Source organism: Lipophrys pholis (assembly GCF_963383615.2).
Source record: "Lipophrys pholis genome assembly, chromosome: 5".
Lineage (NCBI taxonomy): Eukaryota > Metazoa > Chordata > Actinopteri > Blenniiformes > Blenniidae > Lipophrys > Lipophrys pholis.
This window is the reverse complement of record NC_137628.1, coordinates 27,036,431-27,054,943: the sequence shown is the minus strand read 5'-3', so window position 1 is coordinate 27,054,943 and position 18,513 is coordinate 27,036,431. Positions and strand designations below refer to the sequence as shown.

The window sequence follows — 18,513 nt, the reverse complement described above, 5'->3', positions numbered from 1 at the left end:
GATAAAAAGCACATCAGGTGGTTTTATGAGATTCATCGGTTTGGGCAGAAATCACTTATAGTGTTGTAGTGGCTCCCCCTGCTGGTTAATATAACTAAAGTTACTATAAAAGATGCTCAGCTCTGGAAAGAAGTTCTCCACTTCAAATTTCTCCACCACAACCTGAAAACATACATTTGGGTTATGAGTTATGCTCATTCCATTTTACATTACATTACATTTTTTTTAATAAAAAACAGCCAGGTTATGCCTCACTTGGTGACATTTATACGGCAGAACTTCACATTTTTCAGCTGTGGATGTCTGAAATACTAAAGTACTAAAATACATAAACAAAACAGTCATTCCTTCCCTCAACATGTTTTAAACGGCTGACAGACCCCAGTAATCACAAAACCGCACTGCTTTGTCGTAATCTCTGTAACATGGATTAATACATACCAATAAACAAGATTGTAGTAAAATGCTAAATAAAAGTGAACTTAAAGCATATTTTATTTTAAAATGATAATACAATTGAATGAAACAAAACATTTATGGTCAGGACACTTGAACATTTCTCTTTGTTTAAATTACTCTTTTGCAAACTAACAATTTTACTGTATATAGCACTTTTTTTCTGAGCATGAAAGGGTGGATTTGACTTTTCACAGACTCCTGGCCCCCATATTCAGGCCTTATTTTATTTTTTGCAAAAATATTTAGTGCACCAAGAATGTAGAAATAAGAAGCGTCTCCGGACATTCATTGTGCAAGGCAACAAAGCTGAAGACAGAGAAATATGTTTATTTGCTCTTCTTATTCCTACTTAGTAATCTCACTCACAATTTAATAAAGTTCAACAAATCAGTTTCACACTTATTCATTCTTCAGGTATATTTATTCTGGTAAAAGTATAGAACCCTTGATCATTGGTCCTGTAGGACTCAGTGGTAATCATGCATCCTCCCACTGGTGCCGGCAGGTAAAGTAACCAAGCAACAAATGCAACCTGAGTCATACGCCTGAGAAAACAAACAGAAGAACCGTGTTGGTTCCCTTTTGTCTGCTTTAGTTTGCTCAGTAACTGTAGAAACACCAACTCTGCGGAGTCTCAGAGGCATTTCTTAGACATTTTAAAAGAATAAATCATTAAAAAAAAATTCAACAACCATGCCTTCTCATATCATGCTGTCCTACCAGTGGGACAATCAGCCTCTGGTGAAGAAGGTGTATGAACGGCTGAAAGAGGATGGTCTGCCGGTGTGGATGGATATCGAAGGAGGGGTGACCGGGAACGTCAATGACGCGTGAGTAGAAAGACTTCCAGCTAAACATAATATATATTCAAAGTTTAACTAACTGTGTCACTGTAATCTTTGAGACTCATGTATCTGCAGGGAGGAGGAATCCAAAGTCCTTCTTGCTATTCCTGTTAACCAAACCAAACCAAAACGCAGCAGCCAGGCTTCTTACTGGTTTTAGCAGGCGGCAACAAGTCACACCTGTCCTGGCTTCCCTCCACTGGCTCCCTGTCTGTTTTAGAATTGATTTTCAGATTTTGCTGACTACTTTTAATGCTCTTCATGGTCTGGCGCACAGTTATATTACAGACCTGCTGACCCAATACAAGCCTGCCCGCAGCCTTAGATCCTTGGGTGGATCCCTGCCGGTCATCCCAAAGTCAAAACTTAAATCTAAGGGTGACCGTGCTTCTCCACCAGGGCCCCTCCACTTTGGAATGACCTGCCCGAGGAGATAAGGCTGGCAGAATCAGTGACCAATTTTAAATCTCTTTTAAAAACCCACTTTTCTGCCCCTTTTATCTTTTAATATGCTCTCTCTTTAAGCCACCGAGGCCAGTGGGGTTTTGTCACCAATAATAATCAATTTTGTCTACAATCTTCCATCTGTTTAATGACTGCTTGTTCGTTTTGTCTGACTGCTCGTCTCCTCTGACTTTTTTGTTTGTGTTTTTACTGTTAAGCACTTTGTGCAACACGTGTCCTGAAAAGTGCAATATAAATAAAGTTATTATCATTAATGTGTGAATTCTCAGGATGGCTGCAGGAGTGGAGGAGGCTGCAGTCATCTGTCCCTTCATGACTCCTGCTTATCAGGCGTCTCGCAGCTGCAAGAAGGAGCTCAACTACGCAGACATGAGGGAGGTCATCATCGTGCCGACCATGGTGACCAACAACTGGGAGGCCAGTGAGTGGCTGGGACTGATCACTGCAGGCCTGCTGTGGGTGGACTTCAGGTGAACCCCCCCCCAACATGGGCTTGTAATGCTGTTTCTCTCACCTGTTTCCCCAAGTGCTGACAATTGTTTGCATCTTGTAGAAATGCGGAGGAGAATGAGGAGCAGTTCGACATGTGCGTCAGGTCTCTGGAGGAGGAGATCATGTTCAATGCCGGTCACCTCCTTGATATTGACGAGGCTCCGAGAGACGGCGTGGATCAGCCAGAACCAGCAGAACCTCGTCTGAAGAAGAAAAAACCTGGACGAGGGTTCCGTCATGCTCTCACAAAGCTCTACATCCAAGATTCAAGTAAGCAGAGGGGAAAAAAAACAACTTCACACTAAACAGCTCTTTGAGGATTATTCAAAAGTCATAGATCTGATTGTCTCGAGAGTACACATCTGTATGGTGGTTTGTGTATTAGATGGCTGATCATCACATCATGGGGAAAATATCAAACCTTTTTATCGTAATAATCTTGAGCAAACTTTAAAAAAATTTTAAATAGATATCAAAAATCACAAAAAAAAAAAGAATTTTTTTTTTTCAAATAAAAACAAGCAAATGTCATCTGAACTAGTGTAGCAGAAAACTGGAAGAGCTTTCACAAATGTGAATGTCCCTGGTTTGAGGTCCAGGTTGGGTTTCGGGACATTCCTGTGAGTTCGCAGGCAGGAGTTTCCTCCCACAGTTCAGAAACATGCCTTGGAGGTTATTATTTGACCTTATGTGTAAATGTGACAGTCCCTCCTGGTTTTGTCCCGTTATGGACTGGATCACCCAGTTAGGTTGGATTTAGCTTTAGCAGCAATTCAAGAAGGCTGAATAATATAATTCAACTCATCTATTTTAATAAATATAATTAATTTCCCACTGACAAGGTGTAATAAGTACTTCTTGAAGAATTAGAAACTTTTCGTTACATATTTTGGTGTACTTGTAGTTACTTCTTTATAACGGGAGTGTGACAACTATAAGCTGTAGAAGAGGAAGGAGTGGAAAAATTGAAGAAAATAAACCATTAAACTAGGATGACTTGATTATTTTACCAAACAAATGCATCTGCATCTTTTACAGAGAATCCTTTCCAAACTAAACCTTTAAACAGAGAGGAAAGTTGCTCTGATGCAAACTGTTGGATTATCCAGTTCACCGTAGATAACACCGGGATTATCACTTATAGAAAAGATGTCGAGTTCCTGACATTTGCTCCGGTCGACTCGTTAGCGGCGTCGATAATGTGACGTGTCGATCTGGCAGGCGAGCAGATTATTGAGCCGGCTGAGGACAGCAGAGGCACCGTGGAGCTCAGCGAGACGCCCGGAGATCAGAGTTATTGGGAGGAGATTAAGGTGACCGGCTCTAAGTACTACAGGAACGCCGTCACCAGCAGATACCTCAGTAAGTTCACACTCATCTACACGCTTCTATGTGAAAAGTGTGGCTCTTTATTGAAACGGAGGTAAATCAACGTCACACTTAAAGCCAGAAAAAAAAGAAAAGGCGACATTTGCTTCTACAACTGGAAACTTTGATTTAATACAAAACATTCCATTTTCAAACTTTTTCTGTTGCAGGCTTCGACTGCAGCAGGGACGAGGTCCACTCTGAGGCCCGTCCCTCTGAGGCCGAAGAGTGGCTGCTGCTGGTGGACCAGACGGACCAGAGTCACCAGAGAGCCATCGTCATCAAGAACAAACCGTCTGGGAGGTTCCTGGCCATTCAAAATGGCCGCTTTGTTGGACTAGCATCGTACAACGAGGACTGCAGATGGTATTTAGAGTGAAACCGACGATCGGAGGCGAATCTGCTGTCTAAGGAGCTGAGGGGAAGTTTGCTTGATGGATAAAAACTAAACCTTTAATGTGTTTGCAACAAAAGTTGGTAGAAAATGTGACAAAATAAAAATAAAAAATCTCTAGAATCTTTTTCTCTTGAGGATTTCTGGTTTCCAGTTGACCGGGTGACTTTCTTCAGTCTGCAGGAGAGAAAACCAAGTGGTCAAAGATCTTTCAGCTGCAACTAGTAAAAAATAAATAAATCTAATAATCCCAATAAACAAGAATTCAGAGTGACTTACAGCGGTGTCGTCTTCCTTGTAAACCTTGATGGTCTTGTCGGCCTCTGCCGTGATGAGTCGACTTTCTGAGTTATCGAACATACACGCGAATATTCCCGACTCGCTGTCCAGAGATCCGGGCTGCACGGCGGCGTGGATCCGCTGGAAGTTGTAGCCCGTCCTCCAGTCCCACATGTGGATGGTCCCGTTGTCGGCTGAAGAGGGGAAAGAAAACGATCATGTTGTGATCAAGTGTCAAACGTACACCTCAATAATAACAATAATAATAAAAACAAGGTAAAAAGAAGAGAGGACAGTTTTCTCTCTTTCTTCTTGTTTTACCTCCAGACACTAAGACGCCGTCAGAGTTCACAGCCAGAGTGTTGATGATGGCGTTGTGGCCTGACAGATTCTGGATGAAGTTGCCGTCTGGGAACATCCACTGCTTGATGTTGTCGGCGGATCCAGAAGCAAATGTGTATCTGTGAAAGACAGAATGCAGCTTTATAATACAGTCTCTAATGCGGGGGGTGTCAAACTCATTTTACTACTGAAAATGACGACCATCTCAACATGGAGTCAATATTTTGAAAGCTTCCAGGTCTCATGGTCGACATCCCTGAACTAATGCAAGTGTTTTTAAGTTTGACTCGTATCTCTTCAGTTGTTTGCTGCGATCACTGTAGACTAGTGTGTGTGTATGTGTGTGTACTCACTGTCTGGGGTGCAGCACCAGAGTTCGAACGGACTTCTTGTGGTTGGTCAGAGTCGCTCTGGTTTTCCCAGCGATCAGGTCCCACAGTCTGATGGTTGAATCGTGGCTTCCTGCACAAAGCGACCAAGAAACCAGTCAGTGTGGCTGCAGCATTACAATCCGCAGTGTCGCTGTGTAGTTTTACTAAAACTGAGGCGTGTTTCTAAGACGTACTTACCCGTGATGATCTGTGGTTCTGCTGCCTGACATCTCACCGTGGCCACCGTGTTGGTGTGGCCTGTGAGCGTGTGCACGTTAGCTTTCGTCCTGATGTCCCACACCTGAACACGCACACAGAAAGTCCGGTGAGTGAAATGATTCAACCAAACAGAAGCTCCATCAGCGAGTCAGCGACTTTAACTGTGTCAGCTAAATTTAATATTGCAGTCATTACTGTCGACACTCCGTTAGTTAGAAATAGTAAATATGACCTGTTGCAACAGGGAAATAATGGGATCCGTAAACATATACAACTTTCAGACAAGATACTCATTAAAAAAAAAAAAAGTATTTACTGTTTTCTATGTTTTTATATTGATGTTTTATCAGCCAGTTTTATTATATGAGACACTTGAAAGAACATTCGTGACTTTCCTCTACCTGCCTCTAGAGGGAGCTCACATGCCACAGTTCATGTCCCACACCAGGAGCTTCAAGCAAAAGCAAGTCACTCCCAACACCATTTTAAAAAAAGGAAAGCTGCTCATTTCAATCAATTATGTAGTTATGTTGAAGGTTCGCAAACTCCCGATCCCAGTCATGAAAAGATGAAGGCTGCAGAAATGAACCCAAACACTGCAGCAGACACGCTTCCACGTTGTTCTGAAGTTAAGTTCGGTTGTGTCGTTTGGATTTAAAAGATTTAACAGATTTAAAGTCAGAAGAGCAGCTGTAAATGGAGGACAATGTTTTAGGGCATTTGACAGTATCCGTCACCTCGAGGCCTGATGTACGTAAAAAAAGAATTGCTCCTGTTTCTTCATAAAATTAAAAACTTAATCGAGTAAGATAACTTGGATGACTCCTTTATTATCTGTACCTCTTTGCACTAAAAGAAAGGGGAAGATTTGTACGTTATCTTTTAACTGAGATCAGGCTGGACTATATGTGACCACTGTAATAAAATAAGTTTGATGCCACGGCCCGACATCATTGAACCCCAAATGGTGGCATGCTCATCTGATAAGTAAACATATAAATAAAAATAATGTGGGTTCAATCAATTTTGAAAAGAAATAACAGTAATAAGTCAGATCCCAAATAAATTAAAGAATAATTGCATAGTTAAATATGTAGGACTTCTACCATCATATTATTCTTCATATTTTGACATCTTGTATTTATGAGAGGTGATGAGTTCAAGCTCCTGTTATTGTGATCACGTTTTATACAGTTTGGCAGAAATGTCCAATAAACACTATTATTAAATATATTTCCTCTGCTAACTGTTCTGAACTGATCTAAATAGTTGGTCGTAGTGGTGCATTTATCTGTACATTTATCTGTACATGTATCCAGAGGGGCACACTTTTTTTAGTTTAAGAACCGCCGTCGACACAAAAAACAAACAAACAAATAACATAATAACCCAGCAACCACTCAGAAACTTTGTGAAAACAAAATAGAAACAGTAGAGGAATAGATAACAGCATAATCGAGGCTACGTTTAAACACGAGCCGACGTGTACCATCAACCACATCACAGATGTTTCTCACCCTTGCTGTAGCGTCTCTGCTGCAGGTCACGAGCACGTCGATGGTCGGATGTAGATCCAGATCATACACGGCACTGAGGTGCCCGTGGTAGTGCCTGATCACCTGCAAGCACATAACCCCACTTTTCAGGAAACATGAACAAACAGGGGGAATACTGAAGATTCACTTTGAAGGTTTGGAACACTGCGTGCCTTGTTATACTCCATATCCCAGCATTTGACCTGCTTGTCCTCGCCACAGGAGAAGAGGTACGGGCTGCGGGTGCTCACCGCCACGCCGCGCACCGTGCTGATGTGTCCCGTCAGAGAGAGCTTCAGCTTTCCACTTGCCAGGTCCCAGATCTGTCAAAAAATAGATAATGAAGTCCTCAAGTTAACCAAAGAGCGTCACAGACTCACTGTATTCATAGTGCCTCCTAGAGGTCACAAACTACACTTTCAAACAGTAGAAAAGCTTTGGATAATACTTGATGAAATGAAAGAAATGTGCGTAAGAGTACAGCAAAATACAATCAACCTTTCTAGACATGCTGGCATCATCTCTGTCGGACTGCTTCAATTGTTGCCTTGACGTTATTATTGTATTATCATTATTAGTACTATATTCAGGTGGATTCATGAGGCGTGGGTCCATTTAAAATGCCAATAAAGACTATTAGATGTCATCAGAGGTTCTGGAGACAAAAGTGGACCGCTGCTTCAGAGTACTTTGTCAAACCAATGTTTCATATTTAGAAACAGTAGCTTTCGTCCTGACAAACACACAGACTGGACTCTTTTGTCCACTTCACTTTGTATTCACACACCTTTAACATCTGTGGACGGGTTGAATAACTTCTTTAACATATAAACAAATATACAGACTCAAAATCATTATACATAAAACATAAACAGCTGCCCAAAAAGCAGCAGGAGTTTCTCCACTGTGTGTATTTGTTATGATGTGCTGTTGAAACATGAAACGTCCTGTAACTGGTGTGTTCAGAGGTTTTTTTGGGGTCCGTGTTGGGAGTAAAATTGGAACCAAGAAACAGTTCGGAAGCAGACAAAGATAATTTTTCCAACAAATTTGGCACACTAAACTCTACATGGCAGCTTTAGCATTTCCTCACAAAGGCTTCATTGAGTTCGGTTATCCTTATTGTGCTAAAGGACTCTGAAAGGTAACGGGATTGTCAAAAACTGTGGCGACAGCATCCAAAACACTAAGAAGCCATGTATTTTATATTGTTTATCGTATGTTTTGTTTTTTAATTCATAAAGATTAACATTCCTGCATTTTATCTATAATTTATCTTGACAATATTTACAAGAACACTTCCGGCATCGATGGATGATAAAGAGGATTTTCAGCGGAATCACCTTGATGGTTCGATCTGCAGACCCCGTGACAAACCACTGATTCCCCGGCTCCACGGCGATGGACCTCACCCAGCCAAGGTGACCGCTGATGACCTGCAGCATAAAATAAACAGCATTAGGAAAAACAGGTTCGGACACCTTGCAGAGGCATTCGTACAAATAAATCAGCCTTCCCACCCGAAATAGTTTCCACGGTGGGTGCCACTGAGGTTTGGGCATCGTTGGAGTTCTCCGCATGAGCGCAGAGTTTCTGGTGGCCCCTCCCTCTAGGAGAGACTGAAAAACAAAAACATAATCTTTTTTTTCATGCAATTCTTCACAGTTAATGAGTCAACAGATCCAAGTGAGAGAGGAAACGTGGCGGCCCACCACTGTGGTCGACGGTGGGTGAACTCTTTCTGTTCCCCCTGCGTGTCGATGGATGTCTGCAACACTGGCTGCTGTGCGGATGGCGTCCTGCCTGAAATTAACAATATGGGGGGAAAAAGAAAAATTACATGTGAAGAAATGAGGAATTAAATTAATTATAATCTTTAAGCTTTTTCCAATGCAAACTACTAGACTTTTATGATGCATGTTAACAAGTTTACCTGGCTTGTGAAGGTGGTAAAGCCAACGCCATGGAGTGTACCCCTCCCTCACTGGGATTCCTGTGCATCTTTGTCTCTGCAGTCAACGCCACTCCTGTGCAGTAAAAAGTAGTTAGAAACACCAAAATGATGCTGATGCTGCTCACACAAAGGTCTGAAAACCATTCATATCATCCACACTTACCAGGTCCAGAGGGATAAGCATGTGTCCCGGTGATTAAGTAATCTGGATCGTCACCTAAAACAGAAAGTTGTAGAAAGTGTATTACAATAAGTTGTTAAGACAATATTTTGAAGATGATTTTTTCCTCCTAAATAAGAGTTGAAATGGGACACTTTGTTATTTACACACCTGGCTGAGCATAGCCGTCGGTCCCTTGCAGGTGAGGGGGAAGCTGTGGTCTGCCTTTCACTTCTTTCAGGATAGGCATGTGAAGAACGGCACTATAATCGGCTTTTAATTTCACACCAACCTTCAGCTTGTGGCTGTAAATACAGGAAACAAATGGTGCACCTTGATCAAAACCCCTTAGAAGCTCATTTAGGTTGATGGAAAACAATTCTGTCTGACACACTGCAGCCCATCGTGAATGAAGCCGTGCGAACAGAGCAACACGCCGTTAGTGTGACGCAGCCTTCAGTTAAGTCCAAGAGAAAAGGCTGTTTCAGTGGACAATCTTTTCACAACAATCATGTGAGACATAAACGGAACTGGGTTATTTTTTTTAAAGGCTCACTCGAACATCTTTTCCCCTCTGAGTTATCATTTTGCTCCTTTTTCTATCTAAAATAAACACCTTTGCAGTAAAAATACACCAGAGTGTGTCATTGTTTTTGGAGTGACGAGAAGTTTGTTTTTACAGGTCCTTCTCCTTGGTGAGTATTTATGATATTTATTATGTGGTTTGTGTGCACTTCTTTTCTATGCTGTGGTTATTTGTTTGTGCTTACATAACTACTCAGTATGGGCTGTTTTAAATTGCCCCTAGGGGATATTTAAAGTATTTTGAATCACTCGATAAGAGTCCATATCTTTTGTCACCACGGAAACCAGTGGATCACAAGATGATTTGATCCACCACACCACTCCTTCCATCATTTGTCATGGTGTTTGAATTGATTCATGTTGCTGCAATGTTCACATTAAACGATGTTCTGTTGGTTAACATTCTTGTGTATCACTTGAACGCACCGTCAGCTTTTGGCTGAGAGTGGAGTAATGAGGAACAGTGCGGTGATGATAAGTTACCTTTCGTCATCTTGAGACACGGCTTTCGCATGGTCGGACACAAACATATCGTGAGTCCTCTTCAAAGACCTGAACACCAGAGTGTGGACTGAATGCTTCTGCACGTCCTGTAAACCACATTAATACAAACGCCACGTTAGCCAGCACGAAGAAGCCAGCCTGAAAGAGTTATAATGCATCTCATTTAATCAAAAGGTAAACAAATGGGTTAAACTAAGTGAGCGGCTCCAGGAAGTAGACGGCTCCGACATGCGTGAACGGCGGGAACGACAAGAAACAAACTAGAGATGTTCAAAACGTCTCACCTCAGTCATTGTGCTCATAAAAGTTAACCGCTGTTGTCCTAACTCGTGATATTATTCCTATTCGCCGTGTATATCTCCTTGTTAAACTCGATATTCTTCACAAACGCAAAGACATGCGCAACGGAGAGCAGAAACGGAACCCGGAAGTAAAGACTATAAAACAGTGCCCCAGAGCAACTAGCGCCCCCGACAGGCCCGGATGTGTAACTACAACCAGTCACGAATTAATGCAGGTGTTCAGTTTTTCATCTTTAACTTTAATGTCTCACACAAAAAACTTAAACATTGTGAATATTGGTAAGTTTTTAATATGCACATACAAAGAGTTTTTTTCAGTGGTTGTGACAGATTTGTGACCGTATCACCTTTTGTACCAGATTCTGTTTACCCAACAAATAACATTGATTGTTCTTTATCTAATCCAAAAGTTAACAGAGATGGTGGTAAGTTCTGGTACAGCCAAACATTCTCTATTTAGGCCCAAGCCAACCTTGTTCTAACGGTTTACAAAAAATCTGTAATATAGTTTTGTATTAAACCGACGAACAGGATTCTGAGAATGATGAGTAGGAGAGAGTCAAGGTAATAATATCAATATTCCAGTTGAGGTTTTTTTAAATAATGTTCCCTACAGTTCCCAACAGTGCTGTATAAGTGAAGTCCATTCACCATTTTTTTAATGTTGTCCAATTCCTTGAAATTGAAGTTGATATGGGACTGTTTCATCAAAAATTACCAGCCCTTATTAACAGCAGTTTAGAGTCTCCCATTGTACTGATTTATCAATAAGTGGCCCAGTTTTACTGAGTCACCCAGTGACCACAAAATCAATGTTACCAGAATGAGACATTTATCTAAGTGTATACCACAGATGCATAGTCACTAACCTGTCTGAGTACAAGAAGTGCTCCATTTACGGATCTCAGACGGCAGGAGAGCACACACCATGTTAATGAAGCAGCAGAGTCATCTCAGCTCATTGGTACAATTGTTAAAAACAGCCACATTCATTGTTCAGTAACAACTCGGGCAGAAGACTTTTGCACTAGTTGGAGGGAAAAGAGCTTTGATTGATGTCATAACAGGGGAAGGCTTGCCATGATTGATTAAATAACAAAGCTACAAAAGAATTAATCTGGATTCTAAGAACAAAAGGTTGTAAAACACTATTAGATTTTTTTCCACGGTTTATTGGGTGAACCTCAAAAATGGAAATCAGATTAACTCAAATCCCAGAACATTGAAATGGCAATTCATTGTTAACCCTGTGTCTCCAGGGAGGTTTCAGAAAACATATTGTTAATAGTTTGTGTGAGTGAGAGAGAGTGAGAGAGAGAGAGTGAGAGAGAGAGAGAGAGAGAGAGAGAGAGAGAGAGAGAGCGAGAGAGAGCGAGAGAGAGAGAGAGAGAGAGAGAGAGAGAGAGAGAAATCTCACAATGGTGCTTATAGGTTTTTTTGGGAAATGTTATGTGTCCGATATCAAACCAAGTAAAATGGATTGATGTTCTGATACGTTCATGGAGATATAAGCCAAGTGGAATTTAACCTTACGGCGAGGTGACGGAAGTCAGGTCTGATGATGCACGGGGACAAGTACAACCAGTGCAAAGTAAACAAAGTACTGTGCAAATGCGGATCAAAATAAACATGGCAACCATGATGTTTTGACATCTCTACCAAAAGAACTTGGCCACAAGTGGTTTTGGTGTCCTGAAATCCTGACCGTACGGTTCAGTCCCTTTGAAGGACTTTATCAGGGCGAAAGCAGAGCATGCTTATAACATCAAAACTGGTCCAGTATGTAAGATGAAATGTGACGTGTAACTCCAACATCAGGATGTGGAAAACTCGACGCCAACAGGATTAAAGTATAATGGCGTTGGACAGATAGTCAGTGTGTTACTGCACAGTGGTGTAAAAAGTAGTTGGCCCTCTCACCTCATTGCAAGAAAGAGTCTGGTTCTGGGCCCGGTTGGGCTTTACCCTGTTGAATTTGTATGTTTTTGCTGTGCGTACATAACTTTTTATTTCTTAGGGTACTTTGGTTTCCTCCCACAGTCTAACTGCTTCCAGTCGAGGCTAACTAGTGTTAATGTGTGTGGGTGTGTGTGTGTTTGCCTTTTGATTGACTGGTGACCTGTGCAGGGAGCATCCTGGCTTCATCTACAGCCAGCTGTGATTACCTTCAGCAACCTCGAATCCTCAGCTCAATGTACCGCCCAAGGAGGATGAATGGATGAATGGATGAAATGATGAACGTAAATTGCTATTTTAAACTCATAAAGAGATCTTTAAACCTTCAGCCAGTGAGTTTCTATAATTAAAAGTGTCTCCAAAGAGTACTTTTAGTTTGATTTAATTATACTTCCAAAAAATTACACTGTAATAAGGCAGCCTTTTAGGAAAGCTTTTAGGGATCATTATGAAATCTGACATTTTAATTATTGTTTGATTATAAGGAACCAGCTATTAAAGCCATATTTATTCAGTTACAAATGTTTTAAACGCGGTGTTTTATTACCAGAAGAGGAGTTTGACGTAGCCAGTTTGCTCTTATTATTCAAAGTAGCCATCGCATGTTAATATGAAAGTGTTGTTTTCCCAAGATCATAACCTGCTGTGCTTAAAATGTAATAATGATCGAAATGTGAAGCCTTGCAAATTGTAATACAAGAAAACAAAGGACCAATTTAAACAAGCTGTTGACATTTTGTTGCACACATATTGATGATATTATACAACAAATGAAGTGGAAAAAGTATAAAGTTTTATAACAGTATTTATTTATTTTTCTGGACACATAAACATGTATCATGACAAAAAAAACGAGGCCAATGGGTTGAGTCTATTCAGACATGCGTCGGGTATGAACTTCCTTCTTTTAACCACTTTCTTCTGTTTATTCTCCATGTGTGTTAATAAAACAGCTGTTTGCCACCTGAGCTTTATTGTGGCTGTGAGTCCAGACTGAAGAAAGCTCAATGAAGTCATGACCAAAAAAAAAAAGTAGTAAAGAAAAGATGCTAATTTAGTGCAAAACAAACCAAAAAAACCAAAAAAAAACCCGGCAGTGAGGACGGGAAATAAAGAACATGATCATCCTGCAGGATCAGATTACTAAAACGTGCAGAGATCACAGAAAAACACATCATGAAGTCAGAAACTTTTCCATGGAAGCATTTTATTGGATCTAAAAGGGGCTTGAGGGCTGTCATAAACCAAACCAGGGCAGACCACGACATCTGCTTTTAATGATCTCCGAGTCCTCCAAACTGTTTGGCACCAGCCTGCTGTCCACCTGCTGTGAGGCGACTGAGAGGAATGATCTTCATCGTGGTCTCCTTCAGGGAGTACCAGCGGTTGTGCCATGTGACCCAGATGATGCCGTTGTCGTAGCCGAATTCACCCGCATCCTTCTCTGTGTACCTTCCACCTGGATCGACAGGACAGCACAAGTTCACATCTCGAACTGATTCATGCCAATGTTAGTGTGCTTAAGGCAAACTTCACCATAAAGACTCTGGTGTTGGTTTTTAGCCAACGGATCTTACCCGGGTAGTATTTTCCGTTCAGGTGTGCAGCGTGACATCTGTTCATCCACCAGCCGGAGCCGTCCTGCATAGCACAGTGGCCATCGTACTTGTCGTTGTCTTTGTCAGAGGTGCTGAACTGCATGCCGTTGTGTGACGTGTAGAACTTGTCACTCGGGTCGTCTCCGAAGTCGAAGCCGTCGAAGGCGTCTCCAGCGTCGCCGCCAAAGTAGAAGCCGTAGGTCAGACGGTACATGTCGGCTTCCGAGCCCAGTCTGAACATGTTGTAGTCAGCATACCTGTAATAAAACATATGACGGAGGCATCGGGGGTTAGAGTTTGGATAACCTCTGCCCAGTTGTTTTTCCCTTCTTCAAAGGATAATCTCATTATTGGAGGAGCCTGTTTGCTTTCTCTCTGCCCCCTGCTTATGTAATCTGTTTTCACATATGTGTGCATATGTACTTTTTGTTGCCCTCCCAGTCTACAAGTTCTATCCTCAGCACGGTTGGCATGGTGGTGGTGGCTGTCAGCAGATGGATCTTCTCATTGCCGAGCCAGAACTCGGTGGTGTCGTCTGGGGAGAGATAACCAAAGCCGTTCTTGTACTGGTTCCAGTCCTTGTGGAAGTTCACGCTGCCATCCCGTCTCTGTGGGCATGAGAAAATGGTTAGGATTTAGTGGCGTGTTTCTGCATTTAGTCAACAAAGGAAATCCCCGAGTGCCCCCGATAGATAAAGAGTTTACAGAGGGGCTCCGTGAAAATCTTAGGCAGAATTTTTAGAGTTTCAAAAAGAGGGGTGACAAGAGTTTTCCTTAACTTAACTTAACTTAACTTAACTTAACTTAACTTAACTTAACTTAACTTAACTTAACTTAACTTAACTTAACTTAACTTAACTATCTTAACTTATATCTGCACCATGAAATAACATCCTTCAGGGGTTTTCATATGTAAGGAATCACAAACTCACTTTATATGAAAGCAAAGTTCAGCCTATAAAAGTAGAATATTCCCCATATGACTTCTATGAGATGCCTTTTGGGAGATTGTTTGATTGCTTTGAGCAATTCGAGGTCCCGTGGAGGGTCTTGCTTTTCAAAGTTTACCATGAATCATTTAGTACTCATGTTTACTGGCACAATAATAACACATCATATGTCTGTATCTAATTCTTTTAAAACAAACAAAACAAAACAACAACAAAAAAACCTTTAGTGTGAAATGAAGACGGTAAAAAGACCGGCGTGTATTTAACAGCATACCCTCTGCAGTACTGTGAAACCGCGTCCGAAGCTGTCAATCTCACAGTAGACCAGGAACTGCTCCTTTGCATTCAATGGCTTCACATAGTAAAGTCCGCTGGTCGTGGCGCCTTTGTTTGCAATATCCTGGCAATCTGATTGAATGAAAGACGTCCCAATAAAAATCAAGGTGAAAAATGTGTTTTTGACTGCTATAACGAAGGCGTCTGGTGTTAAATGCAGGCATAATGAGTCATGTTCGTAATTTAACAGTTTAATGATTATACGTGCTGAAAATTTCAGTCTCAAAGTTTTAAATGTAGAAGGAATGTGTTTGCTCTGCACTGATGCGTCACATTGATTTTTGTCTCTGTGTAAATAGTAGATGAGGCAAGAATGAGAGGCTGCTTGTGAAATAGGAACGAACGGCTGAGGGTCACACGTTGTTGTTTTTTTTTTTTTTTTTTTTGTGTTACCTGTTCCTGTTGTAGTTTGGATCTCCACAGTATCTTTGCAGGGTTCATTGCACTTCTGCTGCAGCTGAAGGGAAAGCTGTTTCAAGTCTCCCATTCGCCTCTCATTGGATTCAATTATATTTTGAAGTTCACTGAAAAGAGGGAAAGAAATATGACCTGTAGGAACCATCTCCTGAGTGGATCGGTCTCTGGCTTTCTACACAGACATCAAAAATCCACGACAGCTGTCAGAGATAAGGAAATAATAACCTTCACATTTATAGAAACAAAAAAGTGCATTTTGAAAAAAAAAAAAAAAAAAAAAAAAAGACTCCATATAGAATAAGGACACAGTGAAAGATGTGAAGTGGTGAGGCCAGCAGAGGTTAACAGGGGGAAGATGTGTGGGTGGCAAATGAGTCCATGACCTCTGTTCAGGTTGGAGTGCATTGACCCGAGTGCGTGGGCGGCAAACAGCACCATGGTAGCAAAAAAGAAAAAAAAAGGTCATTTTCAAGTACGATCCTGGCTCATAATGTGACGAATAATAAAAGTCCCTCCAAACCATTATATCAACGATCCTATCACTTCAGATTGGACTTTTTGTTAACGAGCAAGGAAGCATTTCAATGTCGCACCTGGTACAAAATACTGAGTTCATTGTGCAGGAGTGCATCAAAGATCACAAGGTTTTCTCATGAGCTGTTGAGAAGAAGTTTAATGAGGTTTCAGACAAAGGCAGATCACCAAAATTACTTTTTTTCCTCCTCTCGAATCTCACTAAAGATTGTGAACTGACTGTATTCACTGTCTCGGTCTTTACTTCTATGGCCCATGAGCCACTTTCTGAAGAACATTGCTGAATTGATTTTTCAGGTGAAGGAAGGGAAAGAGGCCTATTTTACTGCATTAATTCTCTATATCAAATGCATTTACAATATTGTGAATTGTGATTTAAACATTTCCAAATACATACAAGCTGATGAACTTTATTTATGGAAATTCAGTTCGCTTTATTTACTTGATAAAAATTTTGCCATAATAAGTCCTTATTGAGGTCGTCTGGCACAATTTGACTATCTGCAGTGAGGATAAACCTTTTGTGCCTTTCACAGTCATCCCTCATATACAACTACTAACCTATGTGAAAACAACTCTTCATTATTTTCCTATACTGCATGGGGAGATGTTACGTTTGTTGTTAACTTACAATATTTGCTGTTCTTGTGCAATGATGGTCTTCTCAAATCGAAGGACGTCATCCAACATACTTGTTGACTTTTTGTGATATGCGTCTGGAAAGAGAAAAAAAAACAATGGACCGTTTAGTTTATATATAAGTAAAGTCTATGCATGCAATTTTATTCATAGTACACATTGGAACTAATATCAACTGATGTGCATTACAAGTAATTTCTAAATAACTATAAAAAATGAAAAAACAAATGCAGTTATTTCAGGACTAGTGTTGATTGTGATTGTGAGGTGATGAATTAGTGGCACCAACTGAAGTCCGTTACCTGGCTGGCTCTTTTGAGCTGAAGTTGAGGAATCTTTCATGTAGACAATAGTTTCTTCTGCCTCTTGAGTCAAATTAGTAATAATTTCTAGTGCCTTTTGCATCGAGTCCAGTTCCTGATCCGCTCTGCCCCAATAATTCAGCATGTAATCGGCCACACCACACGTAGTGGGACAGTATTTCCCCTACAATACAGCACAAAACTAATTCAACAGTCCACTAATGAATGTTTGTATTAATATAATTCCCACTGCAACACTGTGTGAGATCATAGTTTATAAATTCATACTTACAAAGCCATCATTCGGATTGCATATTGCAAGGTTGTCTCCTCTGATTTGCTACACAAAAATAAAATATTATATTATTATTACTTATTTTTTTTGATTTTCAGAACACATTTTTTTTTAGATAAGAAACGGATGGGGGGTGACTTACTGCTGACGACAAGGAGAAAAGTAACAAAAGTCCTCCTGCTGTTGCAAGAAGTGATGGAGCCATGTTGTGCTTTTTGTCTCTGCCTGGACTGACAGGCTGCGCAACTCTGCGGGATATTTATATGACCAAGGTCCTCTGTGCAGTCCCTGATAAGTGGCTCAAAAAACAAACACCCCGCTGACTTTGTTGTGAAAAACCTATGACTCAAACGTCTGACAGTTGTCATTTCCCAGATCTGGCAGGGTCAGTCAGTGGCTATAGTTTAGCTATCAGAAGAGAGCTGTATGCCAAACATTGTACATTTGTACACATGTCCGTGCCGGTAATGATGACTCAGGTTTCCTTAGTCTGTATTTGTAGGTGAAGCACAATGACAGGTCAGTTTTAGATTGCTAATAAAATGGAACTCGAGAACATAAGAAAGAAAAAGCCTTTAATAAGCAACGGATATTTTAAAAATGTCTCTGACACGGCGTATTGTGAACATTAATAACAGGATAATAGACATACATGACTCATAAAAAGTTATAAAAAGGGATATTTGGGTGAAATTCATAGAAAATGTAAAAACTTAATGCAACAATGTTGTTGCGTCATTCAAGTAGGGTATTTCAGTAGAAGCACGTAATAGGGATTCCCTCCTCTGAAAGAAATGACTGAAACAAAAGCCAATAGTGGATTATAAAACAACAATAAATGTAACCGTCTCAATAACTTCTCATGTGCCCTTGAGCATCATTTACAGCTTGACAATGACATTACAAATGTAACATAAAACTGACATTGTTTCATTTGAAATTCTGAACTGAATGGAGCAACCTGTTGTAAGATAAGATAGGACTGAGACTGACGACACGTCGGAGGAAAACAAATGAGATTTGGTGTTTAAACTGAAAGCTGATAATATGTTATAGGTATGAGTTATGCCTCTCCTCTGTAGCTTGAGGAATATTACATCTTTAACTGAGAAAAAAAGAAATGTAACTGTTTGTGAGGTTTAGCAAGTGTTTACTCATCCTGAACTTACTCAAAGAGTTACGAGACTTAAGCAAACATTTGTAGAGTTGTTC

General features: G+C 40.7%; 3 protein-coding genes across 3 annotated transcripts; 1 reads left to right on the top strand and 2 right to left on the bottom strand.

Annotated features, from left to right (window-relative positions):
• Positions 1-995: 995 nt before the first annotated feature.
• On the top strand, positions 996-4,008 carry LOC308109841 (uncharacterized protein; the record flags this gene model as incomplete). The annotated part of the gene is made up of 5 exons (XM_080463648.1): positions 996-1,289; positions 2,039-2,239; positions 2,323-2,531; positions 3,483-3,623; positions 3,800-4,008. Exons 1-5 carry the CDS (start codon positions 1,153-1,155, stop codon positions 4,006-4,008), a joined length of 897 nt encoding a protein of 298 aa, XP_080319774.1. The 5' UTR covers positions 996-1,152.
• plrg1 (pleiotropic regulator 1) lies at positions 3,256-10,404 on the bottom strand. The gene is made up of 15 exons (XM_080464381.1): positions 10,257-10,404; positions 9,952-10,058; positions 9,055-9,188; positions 8,887-8,940; positions 8,703-8,796; positions 8,482-8,572; positions 8,290-8,388; positions 8,113-8,205; positions 6,943-7,092; positions 6,752-6,853; positions 5,214-5,316; positions 4,998-5,106; positions 4,624-4,763; positions 4,303-4,496; positions 3,256-4,200 (listed from the first exon to the last, which is right to left on the bottom strand). The coding sequence occupies exons 1-15, from the start codon at positions 10,272-10,274 to the stop codon at positions 4,141-4,143; spliced, it is 1,548 nt and encodes a 515-aa protein (XP_080320507.1). The 5' UTR covers positions 10,275-10,404; the 3' UTR covers positions 3,256-4,140.
• Positions 10,405-13,407: 3,003 nt separating this feature from the next.
• fgg (fibrinogen gamma chain) lies at positions 13,408-17,680 on the bottom strand. Its single transcript, XM_080462656.1, has 9 exons — positions 17,444-17,680; positions 17,299-17,346; positions 17,007-17,190; positions 16,697-16,781; positions 15,508-15,638; positions 15,053-15,186; positions 14,252-14,436; positions 13,808-14,085; positions 13,408-13,689 (listed from the first exon to the last, which is right to left on the bottom strand). The coding sequence occupies exons 1-9, from the start codon at positions 17,504-17,506 to the stop codon at positions 13,505-13,507; spliced, it is 1,293 nt and encodes a 430-aa protein (XP_080318782.1). The 5' UTR covers positions 17,507-17,680; the 3' UTR covers positions 13,408-13,504.
• Positions 17,681-18,513: the final 833 nt, after the last annotated feature.